The sequence below is a fragment of the Bombina bombina genome, chromosome 4 (genome assembly GCF_027579735.1).
Source record: "Bombina bombina isolate aBomBom1 chromosome 4, aBomBom1.pri, whole genome shotgun sequence".
Lineage (NCBI taxonomy): Eukaryota > Metazoa > Chordata > Amphibia > Anura > Bombinatoridae > Bombina > Bombina bombina.
In genome coordinates, this window is record NC_069502.1 from 116313389 (window position 1) to 116332898 (window position 19510).

At 39.1% G+C, this 19510-nt stretch overlaps 1 protein-coding gene across 5 annotated transcripts in view; it reads right to left on the bottom strand.

Moving 5' to 3' along the window:
• The window catches only part of LOC128655986 (adhesion G protein-coupled receptor F5-like), a 206526-nt gene that overhangs the window by 78754 nt on the left and 108262 nt on the right, over positions 1-19510 (bottom strand). For all 5 annotated transcript variants that reach the window (XM_053709610.1, XM_053709608.1, XM_053709609.1 and 2 more), the window contains 3 exons: positions 5306-5464; positions 5084-5218; positions 4710-4922 (listed from right to left, as the gene is read on the bottom strand). In XM_053709610.1, coding sequence (XP_053565585.1) covers positions 4710-4922; positions 5084-5218; positions 5306-5464 — 507 coding nt within the window. The remainder of the gene's footprint in view (positions 1-4709; positions 4923-5083; positions 5219-5305; positions 5465-19510) is intronic.

A 19510-nucleotide genomic window follows, 5' to 3' on the forward strand; every position in this document is an offset into this window, starting at 1 on the left:
TTATTAACCCCTAATCTGCCCCCCACAACGTCGCCGCCAGCTACCTACAATAATTAACCCGGAATCTGCCGACCGGACCTCACTGCTACTATAATAAAGTTATTAACCCCTAATCCGCCTCAATAACCCTATAAGAAATAGTATTAACCCCTAATCTGCCCTCCCTTACATCGCCGACACCTAACTTCAATTATTAACCCCTAATCTGCCGACCGGACCTCACCGCTACTCTAATAAATGTATTAACCCCTAAAGCTAAGTCTAACCCTAACACTAACACCCCCCTAAGTTAAATATAATTTTATTCTAACGAAATAAATTAACTCTTATTAAATAAATTATTCCTATTTAAAGCTAAATACTTACCTGTAAAATAAACCCTAATATAGCTACAATATAACGAATAATTATATTGTAGCTATTTTAGGATTTATATTTATTTTACAGGCAACTTTGTATTTATTTTAACCAGGTACAAAAACTATTAAATAGTTAATAACTATTTAAAAGCTACCTAGTTAAAATAATTACAAAATTACCTGTAAAATAAATCCTAACCTAAGTTACAATTAAACCTAACACTACACTATAAATAAATTACTTAAATAAAATACCTACAATTAAATACAATTAAACCTAACACTACACTATCAATAAATTAATTAAATACAATACTTACAAATAAATACAATTAAATAAACTAACTAAAGTACAAAAAATAAAAAAGAACTAAGTTACAAAAAATAAAAAAATATTTACAAACATTAGAAAAATATTACAACAATTTTAAACTAATTACACCTACTCTAAGCCCCCTAATAAAATAACAAAGCCCCCCAAAATAAAAAAAATGCCCTACCCTATTCTAAAATTAAAATAGAAAAGCTCTTTTACCTTACCAGCCCTTAAAAGGGCCATTTGCGGGGCATGCCCCAAAGAATTCAGCTCTTTTGCCTGTAAAAAAAAACATACAATACCCCCCCCAACATTACAACCCACCACCCACATACCCCTAATCTAACCCAAACCCCCTTTAAATAAACCTAACACTAAGCCCCTGAAGATCTTCCTACCTTATCTTCACCACACCGGGTACCACCGGTCCGTCCTGGCTCCGATGTCTTGATCCAAGCCCAAGCGGGGGCTGAAGACATCAATCCTCCGGCTGAAGTCTTGATCCAAGCGGGCAGAAGAGGACATCCGGACCGGCAAACATCTTCATCCAGGCGGCATCTTCTATGTTCTTCTATGGCGTCCCTCGAATTCCGATTGGCTGATAGGATTCTATCAGCCAATCGGAATTAAGGTAGGAAAATTCTGATTGGCTGATGGAATCAGCCAATCAGATTCAAGTTCAACCCGATTGGCTGATTGGATCAGCCAATCAGATTGAGCTCACATTCTATTGGCTGATCGGAACAGCCAATAGAATGCGAGCTCAATCTGATTGGCTGATCCAATCAGCCAATCGGATTGAACTTGAATCTTGAATCAGAATTTTCCTACCTTAATTCCGATTGTCTGATAGAATCTTGGATGACGTCCCTTAAAGGAACCTTCATTCGTCGTCTAGTCGTCGGAAGAAGAGGATGGATCCGCGCTGGAGGTCTTGAAGATCAGCCGCTCGTCATCGGATGGAAGAACATAGAAGATGCCGCCTGGATGAAGATGTTTGCCGGTCCGGATGTCCTCTTCTGCCCGCTTGGATCAAGACTTCAGCCGGAGGATGGATGTCTTCAGCCCCCCGCTTGGGCTTAGATCAAGACATCGGAGCCAGCACGGATCGGTGTGATACCCGGTGTGGTGAAGATAAGGTAGGAAGATCTTCAGGGGCTTAGTGTTAGGTTTATTTAAGGGGGGTTTGGGTTAGATTAGGGGTATGTGGGTGATGGGTTGTAATGTTGGGGGGGTATTGTATGTTTTTTTTTCCAGGCAAAAGAGCTGAATTCTTTGGGGCATACCCCGCAAATGGCCCTTTTAAGGGCTGGTAAGGTAAAAGAGCTTTTCTATTTTCATTTTAGAATAGGGTAGGGCATTTTTTTATTTTGGGGGGCTTTGTTATTTTATTAGGGGGCTTAGAGTAGGTGTAATTAGTTTAAAATTGTTGTAATATTTTTCTAATGTTTGTAAATATTTTTTTATTTTTTGTAACTTAGTTCTTTTTTATTTTTTGTACTTTAGTTAGTTTATTTAATTGTATTTATTTGTAGGTATTGTATTTAATTAATTTATTGATAGTGTAGTGTTAGGTTTAATTGTAGATAATTGTATGTATTTTGTTTAAGTAATTTATTGATAGTGTAGTGTTAGGTTTAATTGTAACTTAGGTTAGGATTTATTTTCCAGGTAATTTTGTAATTATTTTAACTAGGTAGCTATTAAATAGTTATTAACTATTTAATAGCTATTGTACCTGGTTAAAATAATTACAAAGTTGCCTGTAAAATAAATATTAATCCTAAAATAGCTACAATATAATTATTTGTTATATTGTAGCTATATTAGGGTTTATTTTACAGGTAAGTATTTAGCTTTAAATAGGAATAATTTATTTAATAAGAGTTAATTTATTTTGTTAGATTTAAATTATATTTAACTTAGGGGGGTGTTAGTGTTAGGGTTAGACTTAGCTTTAGGGGTTAATACATTTATTAGAGTAGCGGTGAGGTCCGGTCGGCAGATTAGGGATTAATACTTGAAGTTAGGTGTCGGTGAGGTTAGGGAGGGCAGATTAGGGGTTAATACTATTTATTATAGGGTTATTGAGGCGGGAGCGAGGCGGATTAGGGGTTAATAACTTTATTAGAGTAGCGGTGAGGTCCGGTCGGCAGATTAGGGGTTAATAAGTGTAGGTAGGTGTCGGCGACGTTGAGGGGGGCAGATTAGGGGGTTAATAAATATAGGGGTCGGCGGTGTTAGGGGCAGCAGATTAGGGTTACATAAGTATAACGTAGGTGGCAGCGGTGTGTGGTCGGCAGATTAGGGGTTAAAATTTTTTATTATAGTGGCGGCGATGTGGGGGGACCTCGGTTTAGGGGTGCATAGGTAGTTTATGGGTGTTAGTGTACTTTAGAGCACAGTAGTTAAGAGCTTTATGAACCGGCGTTAGCCCAGAAAGCTCTTAACTCCTGTTTTTTTTCTGCGGCTGGAGTCTTGTCGTTAGATTTCTAACGCTCACTTCAGCCAAGACTCTAAATACCGGCGTTAGAAAGATCCCATTGAAAAGATAGGATACGCAATTGGCGTAGGGGGATCTGCGGTATGGAAAAGTCGCGGCTGCAAAGTGAGCATTAGACCCTTTAATGACTGACTCCAAATACCAGCGGGCGGTAAAAACCAGCGTTAGGACCCCCTAACGCTGGTTTGGACGGCTAACGCAAAACTCTAAATCTAGGCGTAAGTTTTTACGTGGGATTTTCATAGCGCTGCCATTACAGGTTGTGCGGTGAGGCTAAAATGCTTGCGTTCCAGCCTATACCGACACGATCCATTGTGCAATCTGAGACCAGTAGTTATGAGTTTTGCGCAACAGAACTGTTAGACAAAACTCATAACTAAAATGTTACAAAGTACACTAAGATCCATAAACTACCTATTAACCCCTATTCTGCCGCCATCTCGCATTGCAAACACTAAATTAAACTTATTAACCCCTAATCTGCCGCACCTGACATCGCTGCCACTAATAAAACTTATTAACCCCTATTCCACCGCTCCCCGACATCGCCACCACTATAATAAAGATATTAACCCCTATTCTGCCGCTCCCCGACATCGCTGCCACTAAATATGGATAGCTTAGGTTTTTGTTAGTTAGATTTTTTATTTTGGGGGGTTGGTTGGGTGGTGGGTTTTACTGTTGGGGGGTCTTTGTATTTTTTCAGGGAAAAGAGCTGATTTCTTTAGGGCAATGCCCTACAAAAGGCCCTTTTAAGGGCTATTGGTAGTTTATTTAGTGTTTGTTATTTTTTGTAATTTAGTGTTTTTTATTTCTTATAATTTAGTATTTTTTATTTTTTGTAGTTGTAGATTTAATTTTTTTTAGTAGTGCTAGGTTTTTTAATGTGTAATTTAGTTTATTTAATTTGTAGTTATTTCAATTTTAGTATAATAGTAATGTTAGTTTAATATATTGTTTAAACTTAGGTTTTTTAATTTCACAGGTAAGTTTTTATTTATTTTAAGATATTGTCATTTTAATTTAAAGTTAGGGCGTGATAAGTTTAGGGGTTAATAGTTTAATTTAGTCTTTTCCGATGCGGGGGGGCAGTCGGTTTAGGGGTTAATTGGTTTATTTAGTGGCAGTGATGTGGGAGGCCAGAGGTTTAGGGGTTAATAACTTTATTTAGTGGCGGCGATGTCGAGGAGTGGCAGAATAGTGGTTAATATCTTTATTATAGTGTGGACGATGATTAAAATAAAGATAGCAAGAGAATGAAGAAACATTGATAAATGGAGTAAATTAGAAAATTGCTTAAAATTGCATGCTCTATCGGAATCATGAAAGAAAATGTTGAATTCCATGTTCCTTTAACTGATTTTACATAAATAATGGAGCAGATTTAATTCCAGTTAAGAGGTCACAATTTATCTTTAAAACATGTTTCTATGTGTTTAAACTGTAAACGCATAAACCCTATATGTACCACAAGTTATACACACTCTAATCTTGTTATCATTATGATCACTACACCATTACTGTACTGTACCTTCATCATTCTGTTCAAGGTCCTTTATAGTAAGGGTATATAATACCAGTGAATTGCTCAAACCTTTGCTCATACTATGACGTGTGTCATTAACAATTACTTTAGAATTATGAATCCATGAAATGTCAATGACATCTTCATTAAAATAGCAGATCAGCTTAAGGGTGTCTCCTAAGAGAGGCTTCTCCGGTGTCAACGTCATATTTGTAATTTCTAGTTAAGAGAATAAGAATATATATTAAAAAATATATAAATTAACAAAGTAAATAACTCTCTACCCTGTAAACATTTACGTTATTACAATTTGTAACCTTTTTGTGACAATAATAACAATATGAAAGCAAACAACTGAACAAAGCACACATATTTCTTACCTTGGCATTGCTCCTCTGCACGAATTAAAGGGTTACAGGCACAATTGATGCCAGTGCATGAGGAAGACGATGATGTAACGCATTGGTAGCCATCTTGACAGTAGCATGAAGTGTAGATTCCATTTACAGAACACACTTGTAAATATAAGTAATACAATTATTATCTGTAGCATAAGGGTTAACAGGCACACATATATTTCTGAATAGAGTTTCACATCTCACCTGATGAAACTTTTACAGTTTGGAGAATTATTGAAGAATTTAAGTTTTTATTGAAAATAGTTATATTCTCTAGAAAAGCTTTTATTTGATTTTCCAGTAAAGAATCAGAATAACTTATTTCAATGTCAGCAACATATTTTTCCAAATCAACATATGTAACTGAAAGAAAAAAACAAAAACAGATTAGACATTATACACTGCATTTGATTTGCATTTTTAGGGTTTAAAATTAAAAAAAAATCAAACAAAAATAAATTCTGTTTGCAACTTAAAAATAGATTTTACATTTTGTTTCCTATGCTGTAAAAAGCTTTTGATTTTTAAAATTATAGAGGTTTTCTACGCCTGCTGTGTCATCTATGAGAGTATTAGCTTACAAGTATAATGACATGCTTTTTATTATTTGTGTTTATATACAGTATATATAAACCTCCAAAAACAGAAAGAAAATCATAGAGGGTACAAATATTACCCTCACAAAAGCCAGGGATTTCAGCACTCAAAATATATACAGCAATAATTAAGTCAATGACACATTTGGATCATAATATGTAAATTTATTTAGCTGTGATTACTGCTCCGGTGTAAAATACACAACAGCTGGGTTCCCTAAACGAAACCACACACATATCGAAATACAAATACATTTATTATGTGCAAATAATTAGTACATCATAGATATATAGCATGAATAAAAGAGCTGGCCAGCTTACTAAGAGTTAGCTCGATACACGGAGTGATAATAATTAATATAATATAATATGCTAACTTGCAACACCCCTACCAGAGGGTAGCCCTGTGACCCATAGGAATCTGCTACCATAGATAATGTTGGGGATCCATGCAAGATAAAGCATACAAAGTTTTTAGTATAAATGGCAACACCTCTCTCAGAGGATAACCCAATAAAAATTGGAAATCTGTTATCATGAGTATAAGTTCAACCTGAGGATCTATGCCAAATTCTACATAGCAATAAATATCAAAGCATAAAAAAGCATGATATAAATGTAATATAAACTTGCACTAAATTATAATGAACAACACCCCAACTAGAGGGTAGCACCAATATTTAAAAGGTATACGCTACCATAGAAACTTATAGGGATCTATGTTCAATTTATAATGAGTGCATAATAACAGCCATTTTTATAAGAACACGTTGTAACAAATAAATAAGCAGTTCATTCCAGATAGATTGTTTTTGCAGTTTCTTACCGTATTGGTTAAACTCCAGTATTAATCAAACTGCAGTATATAGTGTTCTTGACTAATTGTATCCTAAAGAAAAACTTTTCATTGTAACCTGTATGAACTCGTAAGTCCGTTATACATTACAGAGGTTAATTAATTTTCCTGTAGAAATCCTCCTCCTTTAGAGTCCTTAGGAACAATTTAGTCTGGAAAACGGAATCATAGCTTTTCTTTCATGGCTGTTAAAGTATGTGTCCAGCGTGCATCGAGCACTCCCAAGAAGCCGGTTCTCAGCTGTGAAGAAAAATGACGTCACACGCCAATGGCTGTTTCACCCCCCACGTGACCAAGCGTCATAGGGGCTTCCTCAGGGCGTATATCTCAGAGCCCTGTGTATGGTCCTTATAACCACCGCCCATGTATCGGATTGGCGAAATATTACTGATGTGATTCTGGTAATTATCCATAGAAAAACTTATTTAGTAACCAAGCATTATATCCATTCTTTACTTATACCTTAATCGTTGCAACAATTGTATAAGTCAACAACATAATGCTAGCACATTTAACCACTTTGTTTTTCAAACGATAAAGTAAGTTTGTTTAGCACAGCATTATTGATTCATCATAGAGCTAGTGGGCACAAAAATGAGCACCAAGAGACAGAAAAAAGGAAGGGGATACTTTGTCTCCGAAACGTTACATTAAAAGTTTTTTGCGTTTGAAAAAGTCCAGCGAGTGCAAGTTTTTTGCTACTATATATATATATATATATATATATATATATATATATACACACTGTATATCTTCTAGAGTCAGAGTTTCCATTTCTTCATATAGCTTTAACTTTAAGTAGATGTAATATTAAATTATGGTGTTTTTGATCTTCTCTTGGAAATCTTTACTGTTGCATTCTTATCTAAAAGTTATATCTATCCAGAGGAACTTTGGAGGCAATATTAAAGTCACTTCCAATATTTAAATACTTATCTGCATAATTTCAATGGATGGGAAAAATCAAAATTAAACTTGCACAATTCAGAGCATGTCATTTTAAGACACTTTTAAATTCATTTTTGTTTTCAAATGTGCTTTGTTCTATTGGTATCTGTGGTTGAAAAATAATATGTACATATCCTACACTACAGGATGCTAGTTGGTGATTGGTGGCTGCACACATTTGTCTCTTGTGATTGGCTCACTAGATGTTTTCTGCTAGTTTTCAGTGGTTCATTATTGTTCCTTCAGCAAAGGATAACAAGAAAATGAAGCAAATTTGATAACAGAAGAAAAATGGAAAATTATTTAAAATTGTATGTTCTATCTGAATCATGAAAGAAAAAAAAAGGGTTTTCCTGTCTCTTTAAGAGCTGGAGATGATAACTTTGCCTTAAGTCCGTGTCACAAAGGTTACAAAGGGAATTCATTTTATCTTGTAAAATTATGTGAATAATTACATAATGGCATATTGGTTTTAAAGGATCATTATAGTTAAAAAATGACATGCTCTAATTCGTTAGAGCTCAAAATTCTTTTTTTTTTTTACAACCCTCCCCCTCCCCGATCCCTTTCTCAACATTTATTCCCCCCTCCCGCTCTCTCCTTCCCATACATATGATAGCAGTTTATGTATCGCGCAGACGCCTCGCACCCCGCGGGCTCCCGCCCCTTGTGCGCACTGAAGGAACGGAATCCGGAATTTTAACAGCGATGGGCCGCCCACCCGCCTTCCTCGTATCTCTCCCACGCCACCAATGATCGGGACCATTGCTGTCCGATGCAGAGAGGACCACATAGTGGCTCTCTCTGCTTTAGCTTGCTGAAAAAAGGGAATTGCACGATGCCAGGCACATCCTTGGTTGTTAAGGGGTTAAAGGGACATGAAACCCAATTTTTTTTATGATCCAGACAGAGCAGGGAATAGTTAAAAAGTTTCCACTTTATTTCTATTATGAAAACATAATTTATGCTTACCTGATAAATTCCTTTCTTCTGTAGTGTGATCAGTCCACGGGTCATCATTACTTCTGGGATATTACTCCTCCCCAACAGGAAGTGCAAGAGGATTCACCCAGCAGAGCTGCATATAGCTCCTCCCCTCTACGTCACTCCCAGTCATTCGACCAAGGACCAACGAGAAAGGAAAAGCCAAGGGTGAAGTGGTGACTGGAGTATAAATTAAAAAATATTTACCTGCCTTAAAAACAGGGCGGGCCGTGGACTGATCACACTACAGAAGAAAGGAATTTATCAGGTAAGCATAAATTATGTTTTCTTCTGTTAAGTGTGATCAGTCCACGGGTCATCATTACTTCTGGGATACCAATACCAAAGCAAAAGTACACGGATGACGGGAGGGATAGGCAGGCTCTTTATACAGAAGGAACCACTGCCTGAAGAACCTTTCTCCCAAAAATAGCCTCCGATGAAGCAAAAGTGTCAAATTTGTAAAATTTGGAAAAAGTATGAAGCGAAGACCAAGTTGCAGCCTTGCAAATCTGTTCAACAGAGGCCTCATTCTTGAAGGCCCAAGTGGAAGCCACAGCTCTAGTAGAATGAGCTGTAATTCTTTCAGGAGGCTGCTGTCCAGCAGTCTCATAAGCTAAACGAATTATGCTACGAAGCCAAAAAGAAAGAGAGGTAGCGGAAGCTTTTTGACCTCTCCTCTGCCCAGAGTAAATGACAAACAGAGAAGACGTTTGTCGAAATTCCTTAGTTGCCTGTAAGTAAAATTTTAGAGCACGGACTACATCCAGGTTGTGCAGTAGACGTTCCTTCTTTGAAGAAGGATTTGGGCATAAAGAAGGAACAACAATCTCTTGATTGATATTCCTGTTAGTAACTACCTTAGGTAAGAACCCAGGTTTAGTACGCAGGACTACCTTATCCGAATGAAAAATCAAATAAGGAGAATCACAATGTAAGGCTGATAATTCAGAGACTCTTCGAGCCGAGGAAATAGCCATTAAAAATAGAACTTTCCAAGATAACAACTTTATCTCAATGGAATGAAGGGGTTCAAACGGAACGCCCTGTAAAACATTAAGAACAAGGTTTAAACTCCATGGTGGAGCAACAGTTTTAAACACAGGCTTAATTCTGGCCAAAGCCTGACAAAAAGCCTGGACGTCAGGAACTTCTGACAGACGTTTGTGTAACAGAATGGACAGAGCTGAGATCTGTCCCTTTAATGAACTAGCAGATAAACCCTTTTCTAAACCTTCTTGTAGAAAAGACAATATCCTAGGAATCCTAACCTTACTCCAAGAGTAACCTTTGGATTCACACCAATAGGTATCAATAACTGACTCAGAAAATCCACGTCTTGATAAAATCAAGCGTTCAATTTCCAAGCAGTCAGCTTCAGAGAAGTTAGATTTTGATGTTTGAAGGGACCCTGTATCAGAAGGTCCTGTTTCAGAGGTAGAGACCAAGGTGGACAGGATGACATGTCCACCAGGTCTGCATACCAAGTCCTGCGTGGCCACGCAGGTGCTATTAGAATCACTGATGCTCTCTCTTGTTTGATTCTGGCAATCAATCGAGGAAGCAACGGGAAGGGTGGAAACACGTAAGCCATCCTGAAGTCCCAAGGTGCTGTCAGAGCATCTATCAGGACTGCTCCTGGATCCCTGGATCTGGACCCGTAACGAGGAAGCTTGGCGTTCTGTCGAGACGCCATGAGATCTATCTCTGGTTTGCCCCAACGTCGAAGTATTTGGGCAAAGACCTCCGGATGAAGTTCCCACGACTTAAGAAATCCGCCTCCCAGTTCTCCACTCCCGGGATGTGGATTGCTGACAGGTGGCAAGAGTGAGACTCTGCCCAGCAAATTATCTTTGATACTTCCATCATAGCTAGGGAGCTTCTTGTCCCTCCCTGATGGTTGATGTAAGCTACAGTCGTGATGTTGTCCGACTGAAACCTGATGAACCCCCGAGTTGTCAACTGGGGCCAAGCCAGGAGGGCATTGAGAACTGCTCTCAATTCCAGAATGTTTATTGGCAGGAGACTCTCCTCCTGACTCCATTGTCCCTGAGCCTTCAGAGAATTCCAGACGGCACCCCAACCTAGAAGGCTGGCGTCTGTTGTTACAATTGTCCAGTCTGGTCTGCTGAATGGCATCCCCCTGGACAGATGTGGCCGAGAAAGCCACCATAGAAGAGAATTTCTGGTCTCTTGATCCAGATTCAGAGAAGGGGATAAGTCTGAGTAATCCCCATTCCACTGACTTAGCATGCACAGTTGCAGTGGTCTGAGGTGTAAGCGTGCAAAGGGTACTATGTCCATTGCCGCTACCATTAAGCCGATTACCTCCATGCATTGAGCCACTGACGGGTGTTGAATGGAATGAAGGGTGCGGCAAGCACTTTGAAGTCTTGTTAGCCTGTCCTCTGTCAGGTAAATCTTCATTTCTACAGAATCTATAAGAGTCCCCAGGAAGGGAACTCTTGTGAGTGGAACGAGTGAACTTTTCTTTTCGTTCACCTTCCATCCATGTGACCTTAGAAATGCCAGCACTAACTCTGTATGAGACTTGGCAGTTTGAAAGCTTGAAGCTTGTATCAGAATGTCGTCTAGGTATGGAGCTACCGAGATTCCCCGCGGTCTTAGTACCGCCAGAAGAGCACCCAGAACCTTTGTGAAGATTCTTGGAGCTGTAGCCAATCCGAATGGAAGAGCCACAAACTGGTAATGCCTGTATAGGAAGGCAAACCTTAGGTACCGATAATGATCTTTGTGAATCGGTATGTGAAGGTAAGCATCTTTTAAATCTACAGTGGTCATGTATTGACCCTCTTGGATCATAGGTAAAATTGTCCGAATAGTCTCCATCTTGAACGATGGAACTCTTAGGAATTTGTTTAGGATCTTTAAGTCCAGGATTGGTCTGAAAGTTCCCTCTTTTTTGGGAACCACAAACAGATTTGAGTAAAACCCCTGTCCCTGTTCCGATCGTGGAACTGGATGGATTACTCCCATTAACAAGAGCTCTTGTACGCAGCGTAGAAACGCCTCTTTCTTTGTCTGGATTGTTGACAATCTTGACAGATGAAATCTCTCTCTTGGAGGAGAGTATTTGAAGTCCAGAAGGTATCCCTGAGATATTATCTCTAGCGCCCAGGGATCCTGAACATCTCTTGCCCAAGCCTGGGCGAAGAGAGAAAGTCTGCCCCCCACTAGATCCGATCCCGGATCGGGGGTCCTCAATTCATGCTGTTTTAGGGGCAGCAGCAGGTTTCCTAGTCTGCTTGCCCTTGTTCCAGGACTGGTTAGGTTTCCAGCCTTGTCTGTAGCGAGCAACAGCTCCTTCCTGTTTTGGTGCAGAGGAAGTTGATGCTGCTCCTGCTTTGAAATTACGAAAGGAACGAAAATTAGACTGTCTAGTCTTGGCTTTGGCTTTGTCCTGAGGCAGGGCATGGCCTTTACCTCCTGTAATGTCAGCGATAATCTCTTTCAACCCGGGCCCGAATAAGGTCTGCCCTTTGAAAGGTATATTAAGCAATTTAGACTTAGAAGTAACATCAGCTGACCAGGATTTTAGCCACAGCGCCCTGCGTGCCTGAATGGCGAATCCTGAATTCTTCGCCGTAAGTTTAGTAAGATGTACTACGGCCTCCGAAATGAATGAATTAGATAGTTTAAGGACTCTAAGCCTGTCCGTAATGTCGTCCAGAGTAGCTGAACCAATGTTCTCTTCCAGAGACTCAATCCAGAATGCCGCTGCAGCCGTGATCGGCGCAATGCATGCAAGGGGTTGCAATATAAAACCTTGTTGAACAAACATTTTCTTAAGGTAACCCTCTAACTTTTTATCCATTGGATCTGAAAAAGCACAGCTATCCTCCACCGGGATAGTGGTACGCTTAGCTAAGGTAGAAATTGCTCCCTCCACCTTAGGGACCGTTTGCCATAAGTCCCTTGTGGTGGCGTCTATTGGAAACATTTTTCTAAATATCGGAGGGGGTGAGAACGGCACACTGGGTCTATCCCACTCCTTAGTAACAATTTCAGTAAGTCTCTTAGGTATAGGAAAAACCTCAGTACTCGTCGGTACCGCAAAATATTTATCCAACCTACACATTTTCTCTGGTATTGCAACTGTGTTACAATCATTCAGAGCCGCTAACACCTCCCCTAGTAATACACGGAGGTTTTCCAGTTTAAATTTAAAATTTGAAATATCTGAATCCAGTCTGTTTGGATCAGAACCGTCACCCACAGAATGAAGTTCTCCGTCCTCATGTTCTGCCACCTGTGATGCAGTGTCTGACATGGCCCTAATATTATCAGCGCACTCTGTTCTCACCCCAGAGTGATCACGCTTACCTCTTAGTTCTGGTAATTTAGCCAAAACCTCAGTCATAACAGTAGCCATATCCTGTAATGTGATTTGTAATGGCCGCCCAGATGTACTCGGCGCTACAATATCACGCACCTCCCTCTGAGCGGGAGATGTAGGTACTGACACGTGAGGCGAGTTAGTCGGCATAACTCTCCCCTCGTTGTTTGGTGAAATTTGTTCAATTTGTACAGATTGACTTTTATTTAAAGTAGCATCAATACAGTTAGTACATAAATTTCTATTGGGCTCCACTTTGGCATTGCAACAAATGACACAGGTGTCATCCTCTGAATCAGACATGTTTAACACACTAGCAAATAAACTTGCAACTTGGAAATACAATTCAATTAGAATAATATTAAAACGTATTGTGCCTTTAAGAAGCACAGAAGATCTATGACAGTTGAAAATTAATAAATTGAAACAGTTATAGCCTCAATCCTTGTAAACAACACAACTTTAGCAAAGGTTTAATCCCATTAGCAAAGATAACAAATTCTGAAAGCAGGAAACAAATTACAGAATAAACGTTTTTTATCTCAGTCAAACTATAATTCTCACAGCTCTGCTGAGAGAAATTACCTCCCTCAAAATAAGTTTTGAAGACCCCTGAGCTCTGTAGAGATGAACCGGATCATGCAGGGAATACAATGAGTTGCTGACTGAAATATTTGATGCATAGTAAAAGCGCCAAAAAACGGCCCCTCCCCCTCACACACAGCAGTGAGGGAGAACAGAAACTGTCAGAAAAACAGATTAAGCAACTGCCAAGTGGAAAAATAGTGCCCAAACATTTATTCACACAGTACCTCAGCAAATGAAAACGATTTTACATTCCAGCAAAAACGTTAAACATAATCTCTAGTTATTAAACAGCTTTATGTATTTCTTACAGTGTAATTCTAGTGAAGTACCATTCCCCAGAATACTGAAGTGTAAAGTATACATACATGACATTATATCGGTATGGCAGGATTTTCTCATCAATTCCATTGTCAGAAAATAAAAACTGCTACATACCTCTATGCAGATTCATCTGCCCGCTGTCCCCTGATCTGAAGTTTACCTCACTCCTCAGATGGCCGAGAACAGCAATATGATCTTAACTACTCCGGCTAAAATCATAGCAAAACTCTGGTAGATTCTTCTTCAAACTCTGCCAGAGAGGTAATAACACACTCCGGTGCTATTTTAAAATAACAAACTTTTGATTGAAGATATAAAACTAAGTATAATCACCATAGTCCTCTCACACATCCTATCTAGTCGTTGGGTGCAAGAGAATGACTGGGAGTGACGTAGAGGGGAGGAGCTATATGCAGCTCTGCTGGGTGAATCCTCTTGCACTTCCTGTTGGGGAGGAGTAATATCCCAGAAGTAATGATGACCCGTGGACTGATCACACTTAACAGAAGAAATTTGGTTTATTCTCATGATATTCTTTGTTTTAGAGATATCTAGATAGGTAGTGTGCACATTTCTCGAGCACTACATGACAAGAAATAATGCTGCCATCTAGTGCTCTTGCTAATGTATAACTGTTTGCAAAACTACTGGCACATAGAGCTGCAGGCATGTGCACACTCCTGAGCTTACCTTCTTGCTTTTCAACAAAGAAAAGCTGATAATAGAAGTAAATTGGAAAGTTGCTTAAAATTGTATGCTCTGTCTAAATCATGAAACGAAAAAAAATTGTGCTTTTATGTCTCTAAGTATTAAAAGGACATATTCTGCTATGTGAAGAACATTGGAATGAATTAATATTTCTTGTTGGGTTTAGCGCTCTTGAAGATATGTGATGGGGTTAGTGGGCAAGTATGGGGGTTAGGTTTTTTTAAAGTTGGGGTTTAAGCTCAAACTCTTTTTTCAGTTTGTAATAGAAGCACAACCCGATGTGCGCAAAAAGCCTGCGTCTAGCAAAGTTATTGCGGGAGTGCTTAATAGTGCTCCACTTGTAATCTAACCCATAGTAGACAAACTGTACACAGATGGCAACCAGAGCCAAACAGGTACCTGTAAGAGGCACCAGGCGATGACAAAATGTGTGTATATATAGATATTAGAGGATGATAAAAATAAATATCTCTTAATAAAGTATACAAGAAGAGCAAAAGATCTTCAATAAGCTCCAATAATCACAGTGGAAGGCACAAAAATATCCTAATTTCCAGTGTATAGATATCCTGTAAGTGCATATGATTCAGATTCAAATGAATATCCTGACACATATATTAGTTGGCAAACATATAACAAATTAAAACGTATAGAGAAAGGATAAAGTGGAAAGTCCAAACATATATAGTAAAATGGATAAGTCCTGATAATGTGATTTAATTCAATCTCAGACAAGGATCCAGGAATGGAGGCAGCTCCTCTAGAGTGTCATGCCACGCCACAGGGGATGATGATCTAGAGAGAAGAAGATAGAGGGCGCCACATAGTGCAAATCAGACTGTAACACAAAGGGTATTGGTAGAAATTAGGAATCCTACTCACGTGGTGAGAAGCACAAATGTGCAGTAAAGACAGTCCGGAACCAATCGGTCATCCGGTAGACCTCAGTGATGGTACAGGAAACAGATGGTATCCTCATCCCACCAGGGGGAGTCCAGAGATCCCAGGTTCGGTGATCGTGAGTGCAAGGCCCACAATAGGCAGAAGGCAAGAGTTCAGGATGGAATTTTAGAATTGCTCAAGCCAACAAAAAAAAAAAAAACAGTTGGTCAAGGGAACAAAAATAGAGACCTCCAGATAGAGGGGGAATGTTTCCAAATGATGATTCAGCAGCAGAATGAGAGTAAAACAATTTATTAAAAGGTTAAAAACTTTAGTAAGATTCAGTTCCTGGCAAGATTAGTCTTGTCTGTACTGTGAGATCCCTCAACATATTTTAGGAAGGCAAATTTTAGCTTGAGTTATGTAGGTTCTGGATGTGAAGGAGAGATAGTGACGTGCTGTCATAGGAGGCAGGTGAGGCATCCTATGTGTGTAATTACACTATTTAATAATGTTTAATAAATAAAAAAATGTTTTAAAGTTTTTATTAAAAAAAATTTTTAGTACTCAAAGGTCCCCCATTACCCCGCCGACTCCGCCACCATATTATAGAAGAAGGCTGCCTTGATGACATGCCCTGATGAAGCCAATTTGGTGAAACGATCGTAGGCAAATTTCCTTTCAAGATCCCTGGAGCAAGTGTTATCCAGATATCCTTTTACCTTTACTGGAAAACAAAGAATCTTTGCTCAAATAATCACTGAACTGGGACACAACTGTTGCTGAATCACAGTAAGCTTATGTGGCTATCGGGTTCTAGTTACCAGCTTTATTGGGTCTGTTTTTTTGCTTGGTAGTATTGGCAGTTTACTGTTGGTGTTCCAGAAGATCTCTGGCTGCTCAGCTGTTCAGTTTGGCGGTTGTATACTGCTAGCTTTTCAGCGTAAGTAGCAGAGCCTTACTTTACAGCCTCTCTCCTTGCTTAATGGATTGTGAGCATGGTTTAAATCTAGACCTGTTTTGATATGCCCATAAAGAGTGACGATTGAGCAGTGCTTAATTACAAGAAGGAACGATACCAGGATTACAATAGTTTTTTTTCATGATTTATTTTCTTTATCACAACTGGGGAAAAAGGACATTAACAAAAGACTTTTTATTTCTCTTGAGACTTATCAACACAGCATTCAGGAAAACAAAACTTCAGTGTGGTAAACTGTTTATGGACATTTTATTTGGAACACGTTTTATTATTTACAGGGTTCTCTTTGTTTAATTCCTAAGTTCACTGCTATATATAAAATGTATTGTATGAAAGTTCACATGCACTATTTATTTAATTTTATAGTGCAATAAACCAATCACTTTGACACTAGTATCATGTGTGTTGATGTTTTACTCCACCAGTATGGATGGTCATAGCAATATATGGCCATTGTTTTTCTCTATTTAAGGTTTGAGGCAAGAGTGCTTTTTTCTTGTACTTTTCATTTTCTTTTTTTTATTTAATGCCTTGTGCCTTTTAACTACTCAAAGTCAAATACATTACACCTCCCCACATATCCATATTGCGCAAGGAAGTAAAGGCCGTGAGCCGTTCAGCTCCCCTTCCATTGCGCAATATGAATGCATTTTTTCATATGGGCCACTAGAGACTGCCACCCAGTGGCGATTAGAGCTTAATACTCTTCTCTTCACTGCCCATACCGCTCCCAATAAAGGCTGCTCTCTAGCAGCCTCTGGAGCCCTGCCCTCAGCCAATCAGCGGCAAGCTCTCCTTTTCATCTAGTAGCAGGTCTGAAACTGGTGCCGTGCGGGAGACTGAGAGCTGACAGCAAGGCGCGGAGTAAGACGCGCTGTCATTTGCCGGTGAAGAGGACATAGTCAGACTCCTTCAGTTCATTGTCAGTGTGAGGTGTGAGAGCTGCCGTCGTGACTTACTAGCCATAGCCAAGCCGCCCATAAGCCAGGCCAGCTGAAAGCCGAGTCGGTGTCTACTGTGACTTCTTTCTTCTGTCTACTGTGAATCTGTCTTCTTTCTTCTTAGAGACTAAGAGGGGTAGTTATCAAGCCGTCTACTTTACCTGCCTTCGCCGGTCCAATACGCCCGCCTAAGCTCGCCTCACATCGCCGCCGTGGACCTGAATACATTCGCCTAAGTTATCAAAAAAAGCTGTCAAAAAGCCATGCACCAAGTACGGGGTGATGAGCAGCGGATTGTGATAGTTATCACTCATCCGATCTCGCTGCTCTTCGGCTTTTTTACAGCTTTATTGATACCCCTGTCACTAAGCACTCACACTAAACTACACTGTTCTACCCCCTATACTGGCGCCCCCGGAGCCCCCCGCAACTAAATAAAGTTACTAACCCCTAAACCGCCGCTCCTAGACCCCGCCGCAACTCTTATAAATGTATTAACCCCTAAACCGCCACTCCCGGACCCCGCCGCCACCTACATTATACCTAGTAACCCCTATCCTGCCCCCCTATACCGCCGCCACCTATAATAAATTTATTAACCCCTATCCTGCCGATCCCGGACCCCGCCGCAACTAAATAAATACTTTAACCCCTAAACCTCCGCTCACGGACCCCGCCGCAACCTATCTTAAACTTATTAACCCCTAATCTGCCCTCCCTACACCGTCGCCACCTATAATAAATTTATTAACCCCTATCCTGCCCCCCCTACACCGCCGCAACTCTAATAAAATTATTAACCCCTAAACCTAAGTCTAACACTAATCCTAACACCCCCTAACTTAATATTAATTAAATACATATAAATAATATTTCTCTTATTAACTAAATGAATCCTATTTAAAACTAAATACTTACCTTTAAAATAAACCCTAATATAGCTACAATATAAATAATAATTATATTGTAGCTATCTTAGGATTTATTTTTATTTTACAGGCAACTTTCAATTTATTTTAACTAGGTACAATAGCTATTAAATAGTTATTAACTATTTAATAGCTTACCTAGCTAAAATAAAGAGAAATTTACCTGTAAACTAAAAACTAACCTAAGTTACAATTACACCTAACACTACACTATCATTAAATAAATTATTCCTATTTAAAACTAAATACTTACCTGTAAAATAAACCCTAAGATAGCTACAATGTAATTAATAATTACATTGTAGCTATTTTAGGATTTATATTTATTTTACAGGTAACTTTGTATTTATTTTAGCTAGTTAGAATAGTTATTAAATAGTTATTAACTATTTAATAACTACCTAGCTAAAAGAAATACAAAATTACCTGTAAAATAAATCCTAACCTAAGTTACAATTAAACCTAACACTACACTATCATTAAATTAATTAAATTAATTACCTACAAATAACTACAATTAAATACAATTAAATAAACTAACTAAAGTACAAAAAATAAAAAAGCTAAGTTACAAAAATAAAATAAAATAAGTTACAAACATTTAAAAAATATTACAACAATTTTAAGCTACTTACACCTAATCTAAGCCCCCTAATAAAATAACAAAGCCCCCCAAAATAAAAAAAATCCCTACCCTATTCTATATTAAATAGTAAACAGCTCTTTTGCCTTACCAGCCCTTAAAAGGGCCTTTTGCGGGGCATGCCCCAAATAAAACAGCTCTTTTGCCTGTAAAAGAAAAATACAACCCCCCCAACATTAAAACCCACCACCCACATACCCCTAATCTAACCCAAACCCCCCTTAAATAAACCTAACACTACCCCCCTGAAGATCATCCTACATTGAGTAGTGTTCAGCCACCCGTCCACCGATGGAACCAAAGAGGAGATCCGGAGCAGCAGAAGTCATCATCCAAGGGGCGCTGAAGAAATCTTCCATCCGATGAAGTCATCATCCAGGCGGCACTGAAGAGGTCTTCAATCCGATAGAAGTCTTCATCCAGGCGGCGTCTTCAATCTTCATCCATCCGGAGCGGAGTGGAGCCATCTTCAGAAGAGCCTACGCGGATCCATCCTCTTCTTCCCGACGACTAACGACGAATGACGGTACCTTTAAGGTACCAGGGTAGTGTTAGGTTTATTTAAGGGGGGTTTGGGTTAGATTAGGGGTGGTGGGTTTTAATGTTGGGGGGGGTTGTATTTTTCTTTTACAGGCAAAAGAGCTGTTTTATTTGGGGCATGCCCCTCAAAAGGC